This window comes from Daldinia loculata (genome assembly GCF_022478755.1).
Source record: "Daldinia loculata strain CBS 113971 unplaced genomic scaffold F4817scaffold_27, whole genome shotgun sequence".
NCBI classification, from domain to species: Eukaryota; Fungi; Ascomycota; class Sordariomycetes; order Xylariales; family Hypoxylaceae; genus Daldinia; species Daldinia loculata.
In genome coordinates, this window is record NW_026054881.1 from 265,237 (window position 1) to 288,941 (window position 23,705).

General features: G+C 45.3%; 3 protein-coding genes across 3 annotated transcripts; 1 reads left to right on the top strand and 2 right to left on the bottom strand.

Annotated features, from left to right (window-relative positions):
* Positions 1–53: 53 nt before the first annotated feature.
* On the bottom strand, positions 54–11,002 carry F4817DRAFT_119637 (uncharacterized protein). The gene is made up of 12 exons (XM_049297609.1): positions 10,530–11,002; positions 8,656–10,475; positions 7,423–8,600; positions 7,261–7,363; positions 7,002–7,176; positions 3,359–6,938; positions 2,867–3,266; positions 2,360–2,769; positions 2,208–2,301; positions 2,023–2,149; positions 1,310–1,943; positions 54–1,253 (listed from the first exon to the last, which is right to left on the bottom strand). The coding sequence occupies exons 1-12, from the start codon at positions 10,880–10,882 to the stop codon at positions 330–332; spliced, it is 9,798 nt and encodes a 3,265-aa protein (XP_049158663.1). The 5' UTR covers positions 10,883–11,002; the 3' UTR covers positions 54–329.
* A 2,802-nt stretch (positions 11,003–13,804) lies between these two features.
* On the bottom strand, positions 13,805–15,615 carry F4817DRAFT_338867 (uncharacterized protein). Its single transcript, XM_049303475.1, has 2 exons — positions 14,730–15,615; positions 13,805–14,622 (listed from the first exon to the last, which is right to left on the bottom strand). The coding sequence occupies exons 1-2, from the start codon at positions 14,986–14,988 to the stop codon at positions 14,099–14,101; spliced, it is 783 nt and encodes a 260-aa protein (XP_049158664.1). The 5' UTR covers positions 14,989–15,615; the 3' UTR covers positions 13,805–14,098.
* A 2,022-nt stretch (positions 15,616–17,637) lies between these two features.
* F4817DRAFT_365521 (P-loop containing nucleoside triphosphate hydrolase protein) lies at positions 17,638–23,582 on the top strand (the record flags this gene model as incomplete). The annotated part of the gene is made up of 5 exons (XM_049306878.1): positions 17,638–17,715; positions 17,904–19,589; positions 19,707–22,093; positions 22,152–22,222; positions 22,276–23,582. 5 exons carry the CDS (start codon positions 17,638–17,640, stop codon positions 23,481–23,483), a joined length of 5,430 nt encoding a protein of 1,809 aa, XP_049158665.1. The 3' UTR covers positions 23,484–23,582.
* Between the last annotated feature and the right edge of the window lie 123 nt (positions 23,583–23,705).

The window sequence follows — 23,705 nt, forward strand, 5'->3', positions numbered from 1 at the left end:
GGAAGAATATCACCTTCCGTATAAGATGTTAACGCAAGTTGTGACTTGACATTGCGGAAATAAAATGACGTTTGGGCCGTTTATTTATACGAAGTTTTACTACATGTGGTACGAGAAATAGAAACAAACGTGTAAGCTACGCAAACTTCGGGAAGTTAAATACGCAGGAACTAGGCCGAGTAGCAACATGTAAATTTGAGAAGGAAACAGGGACATAATTATTCCTACATACACACAGGCTAATAGCCACATCATCATTCCCGTGAACATAACGAAAACCTAACAACCCAAGCAAACTTTGAAAGAAATCCTATCGTAATTTCCTCAACCTAACTTACGGTAAATCCACCTCGTTTGGACTTCTGCCTAGTAGGCCGCTGCCTATCAGCATTTCCAGGAGGCTGAGACTCGGTGCTGGAGTCATCTTCATCCTCGTCCACGGGGTGCAATTCAGACTCGTCGTATTCTATTACAATGTGCTCTTCATCATCTTGAACCTCTGCTGAAGGATCGTAGTTCCCTAGATCCATCATGTCTTCGGCTACATCTACCTCTTCGTCGTCGGCTTGGACTGTTCCTACGGGTACTAAGCCCTGACTACGTCGAGTAGTATCCGCACGCCGGAAAAAAGGACTCTCCTCGGTTAATGGTTTTCCACTGCTCAAGAACCCCATGGGGGTATGCGTAAAATCCTGCCCGCGTCGCCGAACAGCTAAGTATTCCTGAGTGAACGTGTAAGGCTTCGATGTAAGGGTCGAAGCGAAGCGCTTGGGCTTCAACAGCTTCTCATTTAGCGGACTTTCGACAGCTTTGTGTACTTCGTTTGAGTTTGGAGACGTCGCCACACTGGACTTTTCAGTGGTAGAAGTTGTCTGTTGCTCGGTGGTATCCGTTTCTGAGCTGTCAAACTCATCAATCCCAGGCTTAGATACATCTATGCCAAGCATCCTACAGATACTATCGTACTCGGAGAACTCGAAGTATAGCCTTCCGGCGAAGAATCCAAGCTCAGTAGTGAGCCATTCCGAGGCCTTCCAGTCCGGAGGAAGAGGTGGCATAGAATAGAAGTTTAGCTTATTGAAATGCATCATCCGTCGAGTAACAGGGGCTGCATATGTTAGAAGACGAGTTGGGCATCCCTGTTTCTCTTTCTCTATTTCTTGGATGATCTGGATCAAATGCTCAGCTTCCTCGGGCGTGACAATGATGGCTGCTTCTGGAGAAGTCGCATAAAGAACCCACTGTACAGGGCGCTATGTTCAAGAATTAGCGGTAATACTAACAAAATGAAAGAATAAGGGAGTATTACCAAGAAATTGTCGTTCGCCGCTTCAAAGACCAACTTAACCGTCCGTTCGAATTCGCTCGAAACAAACAGCTGGGAGGAGCTGACTTCGTGGTTTACCTTATGCTTCCTGCCAAGCGCAGTCCTCGCAAGAGCTCTCATGACATGAACGAATATGTCTGACCCGGCAGGAATCCTGGCTGTCCTGGCAAAAGTCTCCAGGTCCCTGTGGAGCCCAGGGAATTTGAGAGGCGTGTACGACATGGGCTTTTTGACTTGGCGTACCGCCTCGACCTCAATCTCGGTCTCTCGCTCCTGTTCAACCTCTTGTAGGGCCGAAGCATGAACAGCCTGACCCGTATCCTGGAAGTTTTTCTTGCGAGATTCGAGTTCCTTAACGAAGCTTGCAATTTTGGCATTTGATTTCGCGGATGCATTTGCCTTTGATCTAGATTGAGCACCGTAAAGCTGCTGCAGGGTTTGTCGTTCCTTATGCTTAACAGCATCAATGAACGCTGTCCTATCCTCGTCATTAACTAGGAAGTCTGGAAAATCTTCCGCTGCCTGCATTCGGTTACAGAAATCTGTCCCTTGGGAGTAGAATAGCGGCTGTAGTTGCTCAATTCCATCACAGGTATTGTTGATGAGCCAGCGGATCCTACTACCGAGTTAGTTCTGTTTAATAATATGGGGAGAGAGCACGGGTTTTTATATGGTAGGAAGCAAGTCAAACCTACACGTCGTATGAATCAACTCGCTGGCTATCCCTTTTATTGCATAGGTCTCGAATACTCTGGTTAACTTCAGGGGGCGCAAAAAATATGACAGATTGTGTAGTTCCGAGTTGTCGTAATCGCATCGCAGCTAAGTAGTTATCATTAGTTACAATTTTCTAAATAAATTGAAATTCTAGAGGCCCTACCCTGCACAGTATGGTCTTTCGTCTGGCCTAAGCCAAGGGTGAGAGCAGCGCGAGCTTTTGGACCGAACTTGAGGTCGGTTCCCCGTGTATGAGCCTGTGGAAAGAATGCATTTAGATGATGTATCTAATGTTTGGTATAGTTGTAAACGTACCTCGTCAAGATATACAAGTACCTCATCAAGGTTGTCTGCATAGGGCGAGGCAAGTAATGGGGTCCTCGTATTCTGCTTAGAAAGGATGAATGGGCTATCTCCATCGAAATAAAGTGCAGCAGCAGCCCTTCCATCTATTTTTAGCCAGTTCTCGGCTAACTCCTTATTGGACTGTTCGAGGATTTGGGCTCCAGCATCGATCAAGATACGGATGCCGTTATCGAACTTTCTAAGCATATGCAAGAATGAGATCTCGCTGAGACGCTTCTGATTATGATCAGCCATGACAACATACTTCCTTGACCGTTGCTGCAGGAGATACGTGAGTACTTCTGCGTTCGTATGCGACAATGAGGGTAAGTCGTCTTGTTTGATAGTAAGGGGTAGAAGTGACTTGATGTCGTTTGTGCCTGTTATATAAAATATGTTAGTACCTAGAACAATCTCATCACTTCGGTAAAACCAACAGAATCGAGAAGGAGGAAATAATAAGGATATGAGACTTACCGGAGAAACCAGTTGTAAGTCCTCGTGACTTGCTTAACGACGTATTCTTGGCCGATGTATCAGATTGCGCGTGGGAGAAAAGAGGGATGTCCCACCCATTCGACTGCAAGCGAAGTTTGAATTGCTTCGCATGCGGTGGGAAAACAAAATTGTTCATAAAGTAGTCGATCACGGGAACCTTGAACCGAACACAACTCCAGATCTGACTTATTTGCTGAGAGTCGTCAACGTTGATCGAGTGCCAGTCCCTCAAATAACCCGGGAAACCCTCATCTTCAGTCCATTTGTCGTATTCAGAAGCGGGATCGTCTGATTTTAAGACAGCTTCTAGGGCTTGGCGGGTTTGTGATAGATTAATACCGCAGTAATAAAAAGCCAATGCAGTCAATAGGATGGCCACCTGTCCCACATTAGTACTTATAAAATGACTTTATAAAGCTTTTGTATGTCTGCCGGTAGTGTAGTAGCTAAAAATTAGTGAATGTAACTCACATCGACATGTCCAAATTCTGATTGCTCGCTTGGAACCCCCTTTGCGTGGAAAGGAACCGCCACAGGGTCCCTGGAGGGATGCAACCCGTATTGGACTCCGTACCGTTTTTTGAGTGCCATAATTAGAATGCGATGAACGAAAAGCCCTCGTAGTAGATACACTGTCTGCCGGATATGTGGACGATCTGGGTATAAACGGTTGATGCGATCCAAACTGGAAGGACGAACCTTGCCGCCAGAGAGAAACTCTTTGATGGCTAGACGATCGGCCGGGTCGATTGTGTCTATTGGTAGAATACCTCTGGTACCACGGCAAACATCGAATCTGAGCCGCTTGATCATTTCCTCCTCAACATCTGGCCGGAGGAAGAAAACAAAAGGGAAACCCCCGTGCGAACGTCTTACAACTTCGACTGATTGGGGAAAGCTGGTAGCAAGATCGTACAGATGCATATCCATCAGGGCCAAAACCTGCTCAACTACAACCCAACGATGTGGATGTCCATCGACAGACATTTGAGACCCAGATGGGTAGATTAGTTGTGTCTTCACCGCTAATGTATGGTCGCTCTCATCCAGCACGTCCCGGGCACAGGATTGCAACCACTTTTGCACGCGAACCATCATACTAGCTTCGGGAATCCGTTGATCTAGAACACGCTGAAGGCCGCTTAGCATGAATGACATTTGGTGCTCAGGAAGGCAGAGCATCACTCCACGTTTTCTCTGAATGTCGCGATGTATCCTATGGAATAACTTGATATGATCTTCTTTGGTTGGTGTCTTTCGAGAAAATGGTACGTGGCTGATCTCTCTACCAACAAGTCCACCTAAGCGCCCATGGAGTAGCTGCGCTGTTTGATGTAGAAGAGCTTTGGGCACGGAAACTCGCACAAGGTTCTTGCTGTCAGCGAGCAGCACTGCAACCATCGGGATGATACAAGATGTCTTCCCCTGGCCCATGTTCAACTGAAGAACACTATTTGCTTGAGATTCCGGTGCGATTATTGCTAACGCAACTTCGACTTGAGTTTCACGAATAAGTAGGTTGGACTCAACCTCCAACAATAGCCAGTCAGGGTACTCCTCGACGCGCCAGTTACGATGCCCCACGTTTTGTCTCTCTTCTTCGTAGCGAGCGTTTTCTTTCGAACGCTGATACGATTGCATTCGCATCTTTCGTTGCAAGTTTGTAATCGATAAGGCAAAGTGAAGAATCCATTCCTTCATGCCACTTCCAAATAGGCGCTTCGTGGTCGTTCGGAGCTGTTCGAGTATAGTGATTGGAGTAATAGCAGGCCACAATTGTCCCTGTTGGAGCCACCAAATCTGCCTCCTAGAGTAAGTATCACTCGGCAGCTCTATGGCTGATTTGATGTCCCCGAGGCATCTTTTTACATTTTCCTGAAGATAAGATAATGTATACTCACTGTGGGAAGACGATGCCAAGCGTGGTGCGGTAGGCGTGCGACGGATATGAAACGCATTTAGACTTTCTTTTAGATCGCTGGCATACCTCTGTTGGATGATTGATTTTGATTCGGAAAAGGTTCCAATAATCTGATCCAACTCACACGAAGCTCCGGGATCTTGAAGACGACCATACGAAGGTACTTCAAATTGTGTTTTATGCCCTTTGAAATCATACGAAGGGTTTTCGGGGTTCTCTCTAGGCTTGTTAATAGGCATCTTCATTAAATCGTTTCCAAGCCCAGGTAGTGTGTAGCCCGGTTGCTGAATAGCGTACGCCGTCTCAGATGATATAAAGTCAGCCCTTTGGAACCTTGCGTCTGAATGTCTCTGGCATAAAACCTTCTGAACTTCTCTGAGGTGATTGTAGAACTCATGATTATGGTAGAGTCTCTCCCACTCAGGCTCCAGCTTTTCTAAAGCCGCGGGTATGTCCACTAGATGTACGTCGCTGATATTTGCGCTCGGGGTTGGGGTAGGCCACTTTGACATTAAAGATTTTGCGAGCTTCTCGCAATCTTCTTTCGCTTTGCGAGCATGGGCAGCTTTAGCTTGCCAGAGCTTCCTTTGGTCCTTACTGCTTGCAAACTCTATTAAAGGCGGATCATCTGGTGGTGGTACTTGGAATGGCTCAATGAGCTTGACCAGAACGTCAAGCTGTGGTATTTGACGCGGTCGGAAACTGTTGTATTCCTCATGGTCGGGCAGATCTAAGGACTGGAGCTGGTCCCAATGTGAAAATGCAATGAGAGTTCTGATTAGAGGCATATTCGCATCTGACCGAAATGATATTATGCCTATGAAGAACATGAGCCTGTACTGGTCGCGCATTTCTTTCACCACATCAACTAATGGACCCCATTCGCGGCGTACATCAGTATTAAGACGCTCTTGCAGTGTTATCTTTTCGAGAATCTGCTTATAACCCTTGATATGAAGTGATTGTGATAGGTTTAATGCAAGATCTTCCACTGTGGACATGGCTGCAGGTTTGTCGCGGACTATATAGAGCGCTTCGAGGACATTCGAGTAACGCAAACTTGTAGCATGGGGGTTATGTCTAGCTTCGTAAACCGTATCGTCAGGATGACTGAATGGCAACTCATAGTTGGAATGCCTCTCATACTGTCGTCGGCGGTGCAGACTACGTAGGTTTAAGTCATGGTCGCCGGGCGAAGGCAATTCGGGCATCTCAGGATTCTGAAGATCCTCTGTCCTATGAGGGTGGAATGTTGCTAGCCTATTAGACTGTGAGATGATCTGGGAAACAATTATGCGAAACTCGTCCCGCTGAATCATCGTAGGTAAATGGTGATCCCACATTTCCTTCTTCATAACTTTTATGTCTGGAGGGTAGTATTCTCGACGCGGTGAAAGATTCGAAATGGAATGTAGAATATTGGTTGGGAGGACTGTCAAAGGTGACCATGGCTGAGAGATTCCAGAAGTTAAAATCGCCAGAGAGCTCTCAACTCCTGTTAGACCTGTTAGGGGATCTGGGAGGATGAAAGATGTGAGTGCGTGTATTTCTGCCTTCTTGTATACTAATGCGGGCTCAGCTCCAGACTCTATACGGCCAAGTGTTTTATTAACCATGAATCGGAGATATACTGCTGTTGGCGAATTGTGCAATTGCACGCATACTTGAATATGGCAGCCCCTTTTTCTTGCCCTTAGAACGCCTAAAGGAACGAGTACAAAACGCTCCAAAGGGTCCTTCAAGCTGCGACAAACAAGTTTGCTGTCGAACCCATACCATGTGTCGATAGATTGGCAGGGATCTATCTCGGCCTGTAGATGTGAGGACTGTAGTAAATTGCTCCTGTTTACGAACCATTTTAACTGCATGCGGGGCATCTCGACAGTGAGGGCATAACCGCCGCCAGGTTGGTAGATGGTCAAATGCATCGCATGCTCAAACCATGCGAATATCTTCGACACACGCACGAACAGTGGACTGTAGGGGTCCACCAGGGTTTCTTTGATTCTTGGAGTGGGTGTAAATCGTGTACATATCGAAGTCGTAATATCCAATCTCCAGTTGTGCGGGTGCGAGCGCCAAATATCTTTTGACATTGGCCTGATTTCGATGATGCCGGATATCGGGTCGCTAATTTTGATTAGTTCGACCGTAAAGAAAGAGCCTGGTTGGAAATCAAATTTAACAACTCACAGCCAATGAATACAATTATCGATTAGATGTGCGGGAAGGTCGAAAGAATTTCCATCGCGAAATATCTTTCTTGGAACGAGCTCCAAAACTTGCGAGCCTTTAATGGCACGGATTATAGTCTCCCCTTCATCGTATCCTATATGGGTATGGTAGCCTCCCTTTTTGAAGGCCAAGACTGAATAGATTTGAACATTAGCCGCATACTTTCTGCAGAATAATTATTGAATTGCAGGACAACAATATGCCAAATAGTACTTACCGTGCGTCATTCCCGGACTGGATGATGGGAACTTCATGAGACTAGTCTGGCTCCCAAATAGTTCCTCGAGTATAATGGTACTCTCGGGATCTGTTGGGAGTCTCTGTAATGTCACACTTGTTAATTCAGTGTATCCTAAATCCACGTGGCATAGTTACTTACGCCAAGTGGTTGGCCATTTACTAGCAAGATACCAAAAAGGTAGTTGTAGCTTGCAGTTTCAACTCCGCCTTGATCAACCAATTCAACTTGAAGCCAGTTATCAGCTTGTAAGCTGACGCTATATATGTACTTTGACTCAGCAGCCGGCCATAGAACCTGTAATGTGGCAAGAAGAGCACCATGTCCATGAAGCTCGATGGACCTCTTTATTTGATCCTTAAGCTCGTACATCATTCTCAAATCTCGAACGAATGAGTTCTTCATTATTTGCCCAAGGGAGGAAATATTGTCCGGAATATTGTCGTATACTGTTGCACTACATTCTAAAAATGTAGAAAGTTCATCCTTATTGAGATCTTCAGTCGTTGACATCTGGAGAAAGGCAAATGTTCTCTTGCAGAGGATAGCGGCCCACAGTAGATATGACTGACAGTTCTGTGCGTTACTAAGGTCACTGGCACAATACATTTCCTTCCGTAGCATTCTGACCCATTGGAAAGTTATTTGTCTCGCTTCAGAAAGGAGGGATAGTGCTTTTGACGCCAAGTAGTTCGTATCTGTAAAAGGTGTTGTAAACGCGACTAGTCTCAGCGCCAACATGATGACAATCTCCATAAGGTGAGTTTCACGCCAATTGGAAGCAATGGCTTCTAACTTTGTTCGGAGTTGTTGGAGTAAGCTTTCACAGAAGGAGGTATCTCGAAAAATATAGTGCACAGATCCAAGAATTGCTTGGTGCTTGTCCGAGGGGCCAATCTGGTGTGCTAAGTGGTCAAATAAAAGAACAGTCGCTTCTGTAGAAATATTGAGATTTGAAGACCCAAGCTCTGTTAGAAGAGCCATCCACCGACGACGTTTTCCGGATAGGAGGAATTGGAAGGCCATGTACTCGTGTATACTTAGGCTGGAAGGACATGATGAATGAGACGCCGCAATCTCATAAGAAGTTGGCCCATTACCATAGGCGTTGAAGCTCTGAGACTCGAGAAGCGTTGAAAATGGCGAGCCTTTGGGTAGTGTTAGTTTACAATGGTGCTCGAAGGTTGGATGAATTTCTCGGCGACCGGGCCAAGAATGAGTAGCCTGGTCGAAGTATGCAAGCTTGAGGCCGTTTGGAAGGCAAACTTGATCAAGGTCAACTGGGAACTTCTTTCGCTCCCTGTAGTGAGTCATCAGAACTAGCTTGTGTTAGTAGGTTATTGCTACCGTGAAGAAGAGTATGTGATGGCTCACAGGATTTGGTCGTTGACGCAAGGGTTATATGTCCAGGAACTTTTGCATACAACTGCAGCCCCGAATAATCTTGAAGGCATAGCTTCGGTTCGACTCCCGACTCCTGTGTTTGCCTTGCGATGCGATACAAGATTGCCCATGTGGCGTCGCGATATTGAGAGAGAGCTTCGGGACACCTGAGCTCAAAAACTACGACCTTTGCCATGACAGGGCTTTCGGGTAATGGCGATTCGAAAGCTTTGATTACCATACGAGATCTCTTTTTATCAAGTTGACATTTTGGACAGTAATGAGGTTCATGCTCTAAATGGAAGCCATCTGGGGATTGGACATAGAGGCATGTTGAAGACTCGTATTCTCTTGTCAGTTTCTCATATTCAGCACTCAAATGCCTCCACTCCTTTTCTTTCTCCTCTCTTTTTTCCATAGAGTCTGCTTGTATTTCCGCAAGTATGTTCATGAGAGCATCGGAACCGGGAGATTCATCAAAGTACCTTTCCGCGAAGCATCCTTTACACGGATCGTCAAAAAGTGTAGCCCGTGTGTTGGATTTAGAAATTCGATCTTGTATATACGATTCCACTTTTCTCGCCCGCGAGATATCAGACAGGAGGGGAAATCGAAGTACTTCCATCAATCGCGAAGTAAAGGCTGGGTGAAAATGATTTAAAAGCGGGAACATGGCACACGCCGCCTCGTCAAGCGACATCCACGTCTCTAGTAACGTGAGAAGCATAATACTCTTCTGCTCTGCATTATTCTCGTAGCAACCGTCAATTTGGTCGATATATTCAAGAATCGCCTTGTGAAGCTGTCGGACCTGTGCTGACAGACTTAAAGAGTATGTGGACATATTGGTAGAAATGGCATGGAGTTGCCTCTCTTTGTTAAACAGTCCAAAGAGCTTGCTCCCAAAGGCTTGGATGTGTACCTTGGGCTGTTGCGGCGTTATGTGAGATGGATGTACTCTACGTGGAATAGCCGCTTGGAATCTCTTGCGAGCCTTATCTAGATATAGACGACTTGAAGTTAGACTTAAGCGCTGCTGTTGTCGATGTGCTTCTCGAGGCAACGGGAGTATGGGCCTGGTCGTGTTTCTCTTCTCCTGCTCCCAAGCGCTGTTGATCCTTGCTGCTGTAGCATCAATTACTCTATTAAACCGGGGCGTCAAAGCTGTGGCCAATACCGTATAGGAGTTTTGAACGGCTTTGGGCTGCTCAAGACGGTCCCGATCAAGCTTAAAGAGACGACGACAAAGTTTAGCCTTAAGAAAGGCTTGGTCTTCCAAAGGAATGGTCTCTCGAGTGTCGTTAAGTATCATACCATGAATAACACACATCAGAAACTTGTAGTGGATTCTACCATGGGCGCCACCAAGCATCATTGCTAGGTAACGCGAGATGGCGACCCGAAGCACAAGCCAATAAGGCAACCTTCGCCAGGGCAGCGCGCTACTGAACCAGCACACGTCATCTCTGACCCTTTTCTGAAGAAGTGTAGGAGAAATGCGCTTCCCATTCGCCTCAAGTATTGCAGTGAGAAGAGATGTGACCAGGGCCGGATCCGAAGTTCCTCTATCCTCTGCTATTGCGTGTCCTGCCTTTCTACCATATTCGGAAAATTTCTGAGTAGACTCAACCGAGGCCTGCTCGAGAAAGGCTGAGAGGCTTTCAAGAAACGTATCACTATAAAATACGGAGGAAGGTATCAACACAGCAGTGCCAGGGAATGTCCATGACAGGGTTTGAGACTCCAGGACCGATTCGCGTCGAGGCGATGCCTCGAATGCTTCGAAGAGAATATTGCCACTGAACTCAGGGCTAAATGCACTTTGTCAGTCTCGATCGCATGGGTGATAGCAAAAGTAAACTTACTTCGTGGGTTTATAAATGAGAAGTCCTGCATTTTGAGCCCCCACGTGAAGTATGACAAAGTCGGAATCTCCAAGTTGTTTGAGATACGAGGTGAGATGGGTTCTTTCCAACTTTCCACCAACATTTAGGGCTTTGCAAGCTAGGAGTGAGCGCCTGACTGAGTTCCAGATTTGCCAATAGATGTCTACAACGCTCTCCATGAGTTTGGCCGCAATTATTAGACGATCCAGAATTCCGCGCTCGATATCCTCAGTATTAGATTCAGACCCTCGTGGTAGCATCGCAGGTAGTGCAATGTGGTGGAACAGGGCTTTTAGAACCCCATCTGGGGTTCGAACCTCTTCGACATCCATTGTGTGGGTGGAGCCAACATTAGAACTTCGTAAAGCCAGTTCAATTGCTGCTCCTGAGGTAGGATTACATGGAAATCCAGTGTAGAAGAAGCGTATTTTACAATGTATTCCAGTTACCTTCTCAATAACTATTTGAAGAAATAAAAAGTATGAAGGGGAAATGTTGAAAGAGTATCTATTGAAGTTGTATTCGCATCAGTAAATGCTTGGCGAGAAGAAACGAGTAGGATAGTTGGAAGCGCTACGGGGGAGGGAAACACGGCGGGAGGGAATATAGAATAGTGAACAAACAACCTAATATCTTGACGTGGGTTTGGGGTGTAAAATATTTAGGTAGGTACCTAAGGCAGGTATCCAAACGCAAGCGAGATGCACTGCAATTAATATGAGTTGCGTTGGCTCTAAGGTGATAGATCATTCACTGGAACCACATGGCGCATCGTCAAATTCAACGAGAGCCAATCGATGTTTTAGCGCTAATTGTTTGGACCGAGATGTCGACAGGCAACCGCGACAAGGCTGCCGAGACACATAAACACGCCTCGATCTTAGGCAGGTGCTCCCCATGTATCGTTATTGTATCGTTATTGCTAAGGTACCTGTTGGCCAAGGTTCATAGCAAATGTTATCAGCTGTTGCTTAAAAATTCAAGTACCTTACCTACCTCTTAACCTAAACATAGGCAAGAGGTACATGTACCTAAAAGCATTCGTAACATTTGTGATTTTCATTTGGGAACGAACATTTGAACGTCCAGTGTTATAGGCACCTCCTCCAATCGACGCTCGGACCATATATAAAACTACGCCCTTTTAAATGTACATGCGATGTACTTATGTATGTATTAAAGTCTACGAAGTACGGCCATGTGAAATTTAGTAGGTTACGTGCATATTCTATCCGTTTCATCCGCACTTACATTTAAGACTTGCATTTCGGTTACTTTTAATATCTCTATAAACGTAGGTATAATAAAAGTTTTTAAAAATTACGAAGAGTTAAAAGCTTTATAAAGTCCACCTAAGTAGCTTAATAATATTAGGTATTTATAAAAGACACTTAAATATTTATTCGAAAATTACTATGCGGATGAGGTAAATGTCTCTTTACATTATATGAATCGAAAATGTAGAAAAGGCTGAAAAATAAACGGGAAGCCGGATTCGCGTAGCCGCAAAGACGGGAAAAACAAACTTGATTAAGTTAGGTCCCATGTGCGCGTTTCCTTTGGTACTTACTTACATGTATAGTGTCGTATGATCCATGTAGACTTTAACGTTGATAAACTATCCCTAAACTTCTTGTTTAATAACCACCAAGCTAACATATAGGGACTATTTTGTTATACATGTGGCCCAATCCCAAAGAGGTTCATGGCTCTATATTCATAACTATCTGTCAGAATTCTAGATGAGACATCTAGAACAAAGGATATGTTCAGTTATGTATATACGTAAACTTTCGTAGCTAGGTTAAAGTTCCTCGCGGAACAACAAAGTTGTTTCCATGTTTTTTGGTTCCACCTCGTGCTTAGTGTTAGTGGTTAAGGAAAGCGAGGCTTATGGCAAAACTCACTTCAAGTTTCATAAGTATATATAATTTACCAGTTAAGCGTTCCTCGCCTTGATAGGAGCTAGTTCCAGGCCTATTTATAAATACGAATGAGATAATATACTAATGGAGCTATAATGTCGCCATCAAAGAGCCATGTAAAGTGGGAATATGGTTGAAGGATTATCTGAGTTGAAGGTTACTTCATAGGCATGTATCAACTCGTACGAGTCAAAATTGACATGGATTAACTCCATTGTGGGAGCGACTAAAAGCTTAAATCGGATTTGGCATATTATATCTACCAACCCGAAGATCGCACGGGAAAGTATTAAGGTGTTTCCGGTCGCTAAACCGGCGGCGTAGTACCATGGGGGCAAAAGTACCCTGTTCGCTTGGACCTGTGTTTATACTACCTAAGACTCTCCGTGTTCTAATTATGTAAGCAGCGCATTCTTCAAACTGTCATAATCTTGTCTTTACAACCTCGATTTTTTATGTGAGACATACACTTCGAGATATCTTAACATTTATAACGGTGAAGTGTAACATTGGTAAAGCGAAGAAAGCTAACAATTTTAATGGTGGCTATACTCTCGTGTGACTGCGGCACGGTGCTTTACCAAGCTTGTTGACTGTTCATGTTGAACGGCACAAGTAATCTCATGTTTACGAGCACCTAAATGCGTAAGCTGTGTTCGTCATGGCTAGGGCTGCGGCTCAGCCGTGCCGCGCTTGTACCGCTGAGACATAATGATCTACTAGCAAGATCAACTTACCCGTCACATCGCATAGGAATAAGCTTATCCACTTTATAGACTCGCTAACATTATGGTTTATGACGTATTGGTCGCCGAGCCCGGTGATAAAATGCCATTTCCGCGTTAATAATCAATCATGGACCCCGAACGGCCTTTAGAGTCCCAGTTAAAACCGACTAGGATATATGGGATGCATGGGTAGTTAGGGTCCGTCGGCTTATAGGGCTGAACTAGATCCACTTATATGTAAGACATTTTGAAAGTTAGAAGTAATCGTGCCTAATGATGACTAGCTTAGGTAGGTATGTAAGCCTTTAGTAATTGCTCTCGAAGGAAATGGAAGTAAAGTAGCCGCGCTGAGATTACGGCGTTTAGCAGACGTCTATTATTATTAATCTAGGTTAAGCGCTTTTACGCCACATTAATACAGCGAGTCTTCCCCGGTACACTCAGGGTCGAGACCTTTTGCAGTAACCCGGCATATGAAACCCACCTTTAAATGTGGAGCTTCCCGATAATCGCTTAAGCATACCCCTGTAAGGAGGCGGGGGCGGGGGCGGGGATCAGGGGCTGTTCGTGATGCGGGAACTAGGAATTTGAATACGATAACCTTCAAGCCTAAGGTCATGGTCTGTTGTAATTATCATAATAGCCCTAAGACAGGTAACATTGCTCATGTACAACTCTTTAAAACACGTAGTTAAGAAACAGAAAGAAAACGTTACATTGCTGTATACTTTAAGCAGTCTATTGTAAATCATTGCAAACCTCCATCCCGCCATGCCAGCATGGACTAAATCTATAACTCCCCAACTCTTAATCCTAGCTCTAATCCCAGCTCCTATTTTCCATCATAGATTCGGTAGGTGTTCATTTCTAGCATGAATAGGTTTTATGTATCCCCTTAAACCAGCATAACGTTCCTCGATGTGACGTATATCGCATTCACCGGGAACTTGCTTTTGATAGCATCGACAACATGATCGTTCAAAACATCTATAACAGGTAGTCTGCTACTTGATGACCGACTTGCAAACCGAATTGCCGGGGTAGAGAAGGTGATATGTCGCCCATCGCTAGAGTTTCTGTCGCCTTCTGGAACGTTGATTCTCTGCCGCATCTTACCGGACCTGAGATCAACTTCAGCAATAAAGTCTTCGGTAGTCCTCTCTCCGCGCCTTCTGCTCTGCGTTGGTTCGAAGTTAGTGACTATTCTAGACTCGAGGTCTATCCAAATAGTCCCTTCGTTGATGTAGACGTGGACATAGCTACATGACGCATCTAGCTCCATGCAGTGTGGCCCGGCATAAGGGGTAATATCGATTGAACCGATAATGTCACCAGTTGAAACGTCAAAAATAAGAATTTCATTAGACATCTCAATAGGCGCAAAACTATGGCCCTGCCGATGTCGTTGACTGATGTACACTTTGATGATGATTGTTAGTAATTACTCTATTCTGTGAAAAGTCCTAAGGGGCCCAGGAATGACCCGGAGCAGAAAGGGGGGGAAAGGGGACCTTGATACTACTTACGAAGGTTCCGGCTCCAATCATGGACAATCTCTTGCGGCTCTGAAAGGAGGTCGTCGAGAATGTAGACCCGATACGAAACTGCAATATCTGCAAAGGTGCATGGCTGGCCCTCTGAGTGACTCATGTTGGAGCTAGTTTTGGACTCTGAAAATATTTTCGAGTTGTTATTGTTGGTACCGAAGAGAACTCGAGGGTGGTCTGTACTAGGACGAGCTTGGATGATTCTAGTGTCTGTCTTGACATCTTGTAATAGTGCCATGTCGGCGGGTGTCTTCGAGAAACTTATATGGTTCTGAAGTGGTTATTCTGGAGAAGGACTCCAGTATCACCTTTTCTCGTGTTGGTCGAAGGAACGTACCGTGGAGAAAGACGGGTCACTCGATTCACATCACAGAGAAGAATTCCTCTCTTACTTCGTCCACTCCACTACAGAATGAGGAGGAAGGAAGAATAAGAGAAGGAATCCACCTACTACGCCATCTCGATTTCCTATCATAGGACCTCCCGGCCGAAGTTAAGCCTCGCGGCTACGACGTGCAGCGTACTGCCACGTGCCTAGCCGCCGTTTTCCAGAACGCCGGTAAAGTCTCCTCGCCCCGGTGATCATGGTTCCTGGAATAGTTAGGTACTGGCTCCATACTAAGCCCGCCAATCATAATCCCGCGTATCCATGCATCTCGTAATCGGTAGCCAATCAAAATGTCTTCAAGCCGAACGCCGCTTCGATGCAGAAACCAAATCGAGTAGACTAGTAGGATTCGGGGGGTTTCAAAACAGGATCCGAATAGGCACCATTTAAAGCGTAGAGCCACCGAAATGGGAACTCAGATTCAGAGATCCCACCTAGCCAAAAGGGGTCATTAATGAGTGTCCTGGAAGAGCCATCTGCCCCACTCCGAGCAAGCATGGTGATAAAATACCTACCTAGATAGACTGTTTATTGTCCTTATTGACTACGTTGCATCCGGAGTAAAATTACCTAATGGATCGTGGGAACTACATTATTTCAAAACGCCCATCTCTCTGAGTATCATGATTCATAAACCATGCACGCACAGTCGCTCAACTGTCGAAACTACCAGGTAAAGGATTCTTATAAATCTACTGATGATTCGGAAGTTTTTAGCGAGAGGTATAAATCGGGAATACGAACAAAGATGAAGCCATAGTTCACCGCTCCGGAAAACAACGTTGCGAACCCCCGAAGAGCAAGCTCTCCATCCTAAAATATGAGACATGACTTCCTATCCAGAGGACAGGTAAGAGTTGACGTAGAAGGATGGTGAGACTCTTCGTATTCAATACAACGACGCAGGGTAGCCCTCAAGCTTCTGGAGCGTGTTCGATTTTATTTTTATAACGGATGGCGCTGATGACACCATTCGAATGTCTGTGCCATTTAGAAATTCTAGATTTTCAGTGCTTGTTAAAATCGAAACTCTACACCTGGACAAATGCTCAATCACGGTTAACTTGATCCTTCGCATTTAACTGCCTCATACACAAACAGGGGACTCTTAACTCCTATATGTTTACTAATCTTCGACTTTGCTGGGTACCTGGGTAAGCAATAATTCTTCTCGGGCACGGAAAGGAACCGAGATATATGGTTTACGAATGTAATGCGTATCATGTTAGGCACTTCGGAGGAGAATAAGATGGGCTGGGGGAAAGTTGGAATTCGAGTCCCGTGCTTCCTTCTTTACCTATTACACATAAATATCTTTCTAATATTTCTTTTCTCTCCTGACTCGCAACCTCGCATACCCGACAACGTGGCTTCGTAATTACTTGTATCGCTATCACATATTATAGGTAGTACAAATTTAACTTTTGGTACAAAATGCCCGAGTTGGTATATTCTTTCGCCCCTTTTCTCCTTTCACTCTTATTCTTATATTTAAATCAATTGTAAACTCCCGCAACCTCTTGTATGGGAGACGCCTTTCTATAAGTAATGTTCATTTTCTACTTGATGTATCCTTTGTGAACAGGGAACCTCAGTTATATATAGCAGCCCTTTTAGACCCTAAGAATGCTTCTCCCTACCACACAGATCTCAATATCCGTAGAGAGTTTAAATTTTCCTAGATAAGCCCGATTTCATTATACCACAGACTAAAGTTTAGGCAGTTGTGGTAAATATGCATCTCTCATTCTTGTAGATAGGTAGTTTTGTATGTAGAAACGCGGATCACGTAGCTTTCTGAGAATGTATAGCATAAGAAATATTGCGTGAAGTATTTAACCGATCATATAGTAGGGTTAATGGTAGTTAAATGCAGGTAGATAGCACTTACCGATTACATGTAAAGTTAGGGTATCGTTGCGATACGAAATCACAGACTTTGAGATCAACTTATGTGGATTGTGGATTTAATTCCAAATATGTAAATGGCATCTACAGGTACCAACATATAAGCACGTTTATCTCGACCATGTAGAGTTTATACTCGTCTTACCTTATGGGGTAGGTTAGGTAGGTACGTTAGGTACGTCAATGGTAAAGCAGGTACACTTAGCATCATATCGCGTACCTGCCTAAGTATGTGTACCTATGTACATAGCTTCGGACCTTGGTTGCTTCCTTTCTCATCAACTCCATTTCTGCCTAGAGTTACCTTTTCGACGGTTGCTTTTCAACCCGGAATTTGTCCAACTTTCGGCACTCAATAATCTCCCTTTCAACCACCACGTTTTATCTTTCTACAAGCGTGCATCTCTCCCAGGCGACCTCAATACTCCAAGGAATCGCGCCTGATTTCGGATCAGAGGGTCTATACTTAGTCTTCTCCTGTAATCGTCATCTGTCAATAAACCCAATATATCTGTTGCGAACTGTTATTTGGCATGGCGCCTTCGGGCATGTAAGTTGCCTTGTTTATCTGTCTTCTCTTTAGTAAGTTTCATGCTAATTCCTATAGACGCCATCCGGCCCAATGCCGCTCTGCCAACGAACCTGGTGGTTGCAAGCGCGGAGCCTCTTGTAAATTCTCGCATTCTGCACAAGAATCTCCCAGTATCCAAAGCTCGAGAAACCGCGCCGACATTACCATGTCGACTTCTCAAGATGCAAACAACGAGGCTTCCTTCTATAAGTGGCGAAGAATGATCCCGAAGGCTTACGAGGGTAAGCCTTCAGCCTTTGGCCTTAAACTGCCTCAATTCTTTCAGATCGCTCGTGATCTAGTCCAAGGCGACCTTGACGTGCTCCAAAAGACGATAACCGAACTTGCGACGGATCCAGGAGTCCTAGCAGTGCGCGAAATGATCGACGAGCAGATTCAGTTTTGCAATACCGATGTCAAACGTATAACTCTCTGGCGTACTTGCGTTTTACCCTTCTTTCAAACACTCACTGAGCAGCGAGTAAGCCATTCGGCTATCTTAGAAGCGCACACCGGGACTATTTACAATGTTGTTTTCGGCTACGATGCTTCTCGTCTGGGAATTCTCTTCAACTTCCTGATTGAACTCGCCGTAAAATGGAAACCACCGCTTATCAAAGACGACGACGGATCGAAAGCTCAATTCCTAGAACTTTGTTCCGCAATATTAGCCAAGGCGATCAGTTACAATTCTCAAGCACTCGCGAACGAGAAAGTCCCGCCAATTGTTAGTCGAATATTGAAACTTGTTGATGACGTTGATCAGAGTGGTCGTAGCTTTTGGACCTTACAAGCGAAGAGCCATCTCGAGTATATTCAGCGTCGTCTCGGCGTCATCAAAGAAGCCGCGCGAGATGACGCCCCAAAGCCCCAGCCCCCTGGACATGCCAAGTTTGTATTGCGTCGGGATCTTCCTGGAAATTTGTCCCCGGAAGGTCCACGCCACGACAATGATCATGAGGATATAACGAAGATTCGAATTCTACCGACAATGTCGGAGATCATGTCCACCCGTTCAGATTACCGGCCATTCCAAGATCCCTCACAGCTACACTTGCCAGGGATCCAGGGATTGATTGACCGCCACTTCCGACTTCTTCGAGAAGATATGGTTGGTCAGCTAAAAGACTGTATTAGCGAAGAGCTACGTCTTCTTGAACATCCAGAGAGCAAAGCTATCGTTGTCAATCCACAGAGTCGTATTCGGACAAACTCATATAATATCGCAGATATTGTTGACATTAAATGCACACGCCGATGCGGATTGGAGTTTCATTTGAAAATCGAGCAGCCTTTTTCTGCAGGAAGATTGGCAAGCGAAGCACGAGCAGATTGGTGGAACCTTTCGAAACGTTTAGAGGTAGGCGCTTTAGTTTGCCTCCTGGAGAAGGATACCGCCGTCTTTTGTGTTGTAGCCGAATCTACCTTGAGACCGGATCCAGCTCGCACGCATACACAAAAGGCGGATAAAAATGGCACCGAAAAACGTAACCTTCACAGCAATAAGGATTTTGCATACGTGAATCTGAACTTAGCTGAACCGAACGAAGTGGATCTCAAGATTATGCTGTCGGCATCGCAGTCCAATGAACCTGTCAGGAGATCCTTAGTGGAATTTCCTGGCATCCTTCTGCCCTCGTTCAAGCCTACTCTATCAGCCCTCCAACAGATATTCATGACTCTGGATCTCCCGTTTGCCGAGCTCCTTGCATCGAGTGCTGATGGGCCAACCGAAGTTAGCATCTCACCTCCCCTATATGCAACAAAGTCTGGGTTCGTTTTTAATTTGAGATGTCTTACATTGGATGGAAATGATTTAAAATTCTCCCCTCAGGGCGCCATAAATCCTCAGGAGCTTTGTAGCAGATCAAGCTTGGACGAAGGCCAGGCTACAGCCCTTCTAAACTCGTTAAAAAGAAGCCTAGCACTCATTCAGGGACCTCCAGGTACAGGAAAAAGCTATACTGGTGAGGTAAGTCAATACCCGAATTCTTAGTCCTTTTCTCCTATTTCGGTTTAACCGAGTACCATGTTCAAAAGTCCAACTTGCCGAAATATATAACGTGAGAATTAACTGGCACATGTACAGGCGATTATCAAGGTCCTTTTAGCAAACAAGGAGCAGGCTAGCATAGGTCCAATACTCTGTGTCTGTTACACCAATCACGCTTTAGATCAACTCCTTGAACATCTCTTCAATGGCGGAGTAGAGCAGATTATTCGCATTGGTTCAAGATCGAAATCGGCTGTCCTTACCAATCTGAACCTGCGTAATGTGGGGAAGGATATGGAGCGCACGAAATCGGAGAGAAATGCTTCATGGAAGTCGGCTGCAGGTTTAAAAGGGGCAGAAGACGAGATGAAAGCATACCTAACAGAACTAAAAGCCTCGACAACCCATAAAAAGATCAAGGAGCATATCAAGGCCAATGAATCGCTGTTCTATGATGCGATATTCGGCAGAGAAGAGGAAGATTGGACTAAAGTTACCCGTAAGGACGACCTAGCTTACTTTCTCGACTGGGTCAATGCAGGTTCCGTGTCAGAGAAACCAGTCGGAGATGTTGACGCACTGAAAGGGCAGGATCCAACGGTTTTAAGCCGGCAGGAAAGGTTTGCGCTTTTCACATCCTGGGGTTCTGTGGTAGCTACCGACTTGGGAGATGAATTTGTCTCTCTTCACCATGACTATCAGGAAGCGAAGAGGGAACACGACACTGTGCAACGTGAGGTGGATCTTCGCGTTCTCCAAGAAGCTGATATCATTGGCGTCACAACAACCGGTTTGGCCAAGAACTTAGATATGCTTCGAAAGCTTGACAGCAAAGTCTTACTTTGTGAGGAGGCCGGCGAAGTCCTAGAGAGTCACATTCTCACAGCGTTACTTCCGTCCGTGCAGCACGCTATTCTCATCGGAGACCATCTTCAACTGCGCCCCCAAGTTTCAGACTATGAGCTTTCTGCTGCAAATCCGCGTGGACAGCAATATTCGCTAGACGTGTCACTTTTTGAGAGACTTGTTCAGCCAACACGGCCCACAGACTTGAAATTGCCGTTCGATATGCTCGAAATACAAAGGAGAATGCATCCATCGATATCGAGACTAATTAGAGATACTATATACGAGACTCTTAAGGATGATGAGAAAGTCAAAAATTATCCCGAAGTGGTCGGGATGAGAAAACGCCTATTTTGGCTCGACCATGATAAACCAGAAGCGCGATCGGATCCGAATTTCCCTACTAATACGTCTCGGACAAATGATTTTGAAATCGAAGTTGTTTCCGCTCTCGTCTCCCATCTTGTACGCCAAGGAACGTACGGACGTGACGATATTGCCATCTTGACACCTTACCTAGGCCAATTGCACAAGCTAAGAAAGAAGCTTCAAAACTCATTCGAGCTTGTTGTCGAGGCTCGAGACCTCGAGAGCCTTCAAAAAGAAGGTTTAGATACCCCATTAGAGGCACATAAGCAGGCATTGGGTAAATGCATACGGCTTGCGACCGTTGATAACTTTCAAGGTGAAGAAGCGAAAGTAATTGTTATTTCTCTGGTTCGAAGTAACTCAGAACGACAATGCGGATTCTTGAAGACTACAAACAGGATTAACGTACTCCTCTCGCGAGCACAGCATGGAATGTACATCATTGGAAATTCCACAACTTATGGTGAGGTTGAGATGTGGTCAAAAGTTATTTCCATGCTAAACGAAAGCGGGTGCATCGGCACTAAACTACCACTTCAATGCCCAAGACACAAACACACAGCCATCGAAGTGGCGGAACCTGATGATTTTATCCGATTGTCCCCAGAAGCTGGATGCAATCTTCAATGTTCCGAGAAACTTGACTGCGGTCACATTTGCCGTAGCAAATGTCATGCAAAGCCCTTACATAGGGCTGTCAAATGTCCGGAACCATGCTTACGGCTAAAGACCTGTGGCCATAGTTGTCCTAGGCTTTGTGGAGATAATTGTGAAGAAAGGTGTTCTACTATACTCGAAGGGCATGAGGTTTCTCTTCCTTGTGGTCACACACTAACCTCACCTCGATGTTGGCAAGTTGAGCACCCGGGCGAGGTCAAATGTCTCACACGTGTAGGGAAAGATGTGCCGGGTTGCGGTCATCATGTTGATGTTCCCTGCTACGAAGACATTACCGAGATTAGTTTCGCCTGCCCGGCACGATGTGGTCAACCTCTTCCCTGTGGACATGTCTGCGAAGATTCATGCAAGGTTTGCAGGACTCGTGGTGGGACTCACTCACCATGTACATCTATCTGTGGTCGAAGTTACAGTACTTGTAAACACGCATGTGTTAATCAATGTCATCCTGGTGAGAATTGTGCTCCTTGCGGTATGCCTTGCGACAAACGGTGCACCCACACAGCATGTTCTAAACTATGCTCCGAGCCTTGTACCCCTTGCATGTTACCGTGTTCATCCAGCTGCGTGCACAGTCAATGCTCTATGCCGTAAGTTTACCATATGATGTGATTACCTGACTATATATTTACTAATCATTCTTGACAGGTGCTCTGCCCCATGCAATTGGGCGGCTTGTTCCAACCGTTGCAGCCAGCGCTTACTTTGCGGTCATCAGTGTAAGAGCATACCATTTTTTGCGAGACGCTCAGGATCTGATTAGAGTATCTAGGTCCATCTCTTTGTGGCGAGGCCTGCCCTGACATGAAGTTCTGTCAAATTTGTGCATCTGGAGAAATCAAAGCCACCATAGTTGATACGCTGCCTGCACCTGAGCTACGTGAATATCATATGATCAACTTGGACGCGGAACCCTGCCTTTTTCTTGATTGTGGTCACATATTTACAGTATCAAGTATGGACAGGTCGTTGGGAATAGTAGACAATTGTCGAAATGTCGATAGTGCCCCTATTGCCATCCAGGCTTCGACGAGACTTTTCTCGGGTGATACGATTCGGTCTTGCCCACATTGCAGAGGAAGCTTGCGAAATATCTCACGATACGGGATGATTGTTCGTCAGACGTTACTGGAAGAGTCAACCAAGAAGTTTGTTATCTGGTCTCATACCCAGTCGATGAAACTGGAACGACAACTTATTGACGAGGAGGAGAAACTTACAACTTTCAAGAAATCTGACCGCCTTCAAGAGTCGATCAGCAGAGTAAGCAGCGACTTTTATGTCAGCGGAAGCCCTATCGACCAATTACTTGCCATTCACGACTGGGTTGGACATGATCGGTATAAGTCAATCATCCACCTTTATTTTACCATATTTGAATACGTTGGTGGTGTTACGGCTATGGAGAAGTCATACCGCCAAGTATATGATCTTATGGAACACACTAATCGGATTGATCGTCCTACCGACAAGTATGAGTTGATTCCTTCAGATATACGCATGCGTGGCCAGGTTACCGCTCGTATTTCTCTATTCCGGTGTTATCTAACGGTCATAAGCGACTTTCTACATTTGAGAAGTCTGACTCGATGTCATACAATCGTGAAGTTTAACCTCAAAAAGGCATTTGAGGAATGCAAGCAGCTAGCCGAGCTAGCACAGGAGGCAAAATATATTCGACAAGAGGCCGAAGGCCATATTTTCTATTCAAAACTTGTTGCTCTCGCTCAACAAGCGAACCATACTGTAGGGCCTGGTGATTCGAGCGGAGATGAGTACAATGTGGGGAACGCGCGACAGCACCTTTCCAAGGCAGAGGCCCTTATTCTCGTGTTACCATCAGCTGCACATCTACGAAAGGAGATTGACGCCGTAAGAAGAATGTTGGTTGACGGGGTTTTCTTCCGTGGCGCCTCGGTAGAAGAAAGGCGTGCCACCTGGAAAGAAATGGACGAAGAAGTTAGGAAAGTTGGCCACTGAGAAGCGTGCGGCCATGTTAGTGGGCACGTTTCTACGTTTTATTCGCCTTTTATCACGGCATCTAGATGTATCTTATCATCATTAATCATTGCATTTCGGGATTTCTGAGGCTAGCACTAAATCTTGAGCTATTGCAACCTGAGCTACATGTACACGACGAAGAAGGTCTCTCTATGTCTAGTTGGAATTCGGTGTATCTGGTAATCAACCCTCAACCCTTAA

Excerpts from the sequence above, each read along its gene's own strand:
- F4817DRAFT_119637 (XM_049297609.1), bottom strand. The coding sequence starts at position 10,882 with ATGGATGTCGAAGAGGTTCGAACCCCAGATGGGGTTCTAAAAGCCCTG. Across the intron at positions 2,302-2,359 it reads TACTTGTATATCTTGACGAG|GCTCATACACGGGGAACCGA; the intron begins GTACGTTTACAA and ends TTCTTTCCACAG. Across the intron at positions 1,254-1,309 it reads CGGCGAACGACAATTTCTTG|CGCCCTGTACAGTGGGTTCT; the intron begins GTAATACTCCCT and ends TCTTGAACATAG.
- F4817DRAFT_338867 (XM_049303475.1), bottom strand. The coding sequence starts at position 14,988 with ATGGCACTATTACAAGATGTCAAGACAGACACTAGAATCATCCAAGCT. Across the intron at positions 14,623-14,729 it reads TGATTGGAGCCGGAACCTTC|TGTACATCAGTCAACGACAT; the intron begins GTAAGTAGTATC and ends TCATCATCAAAG.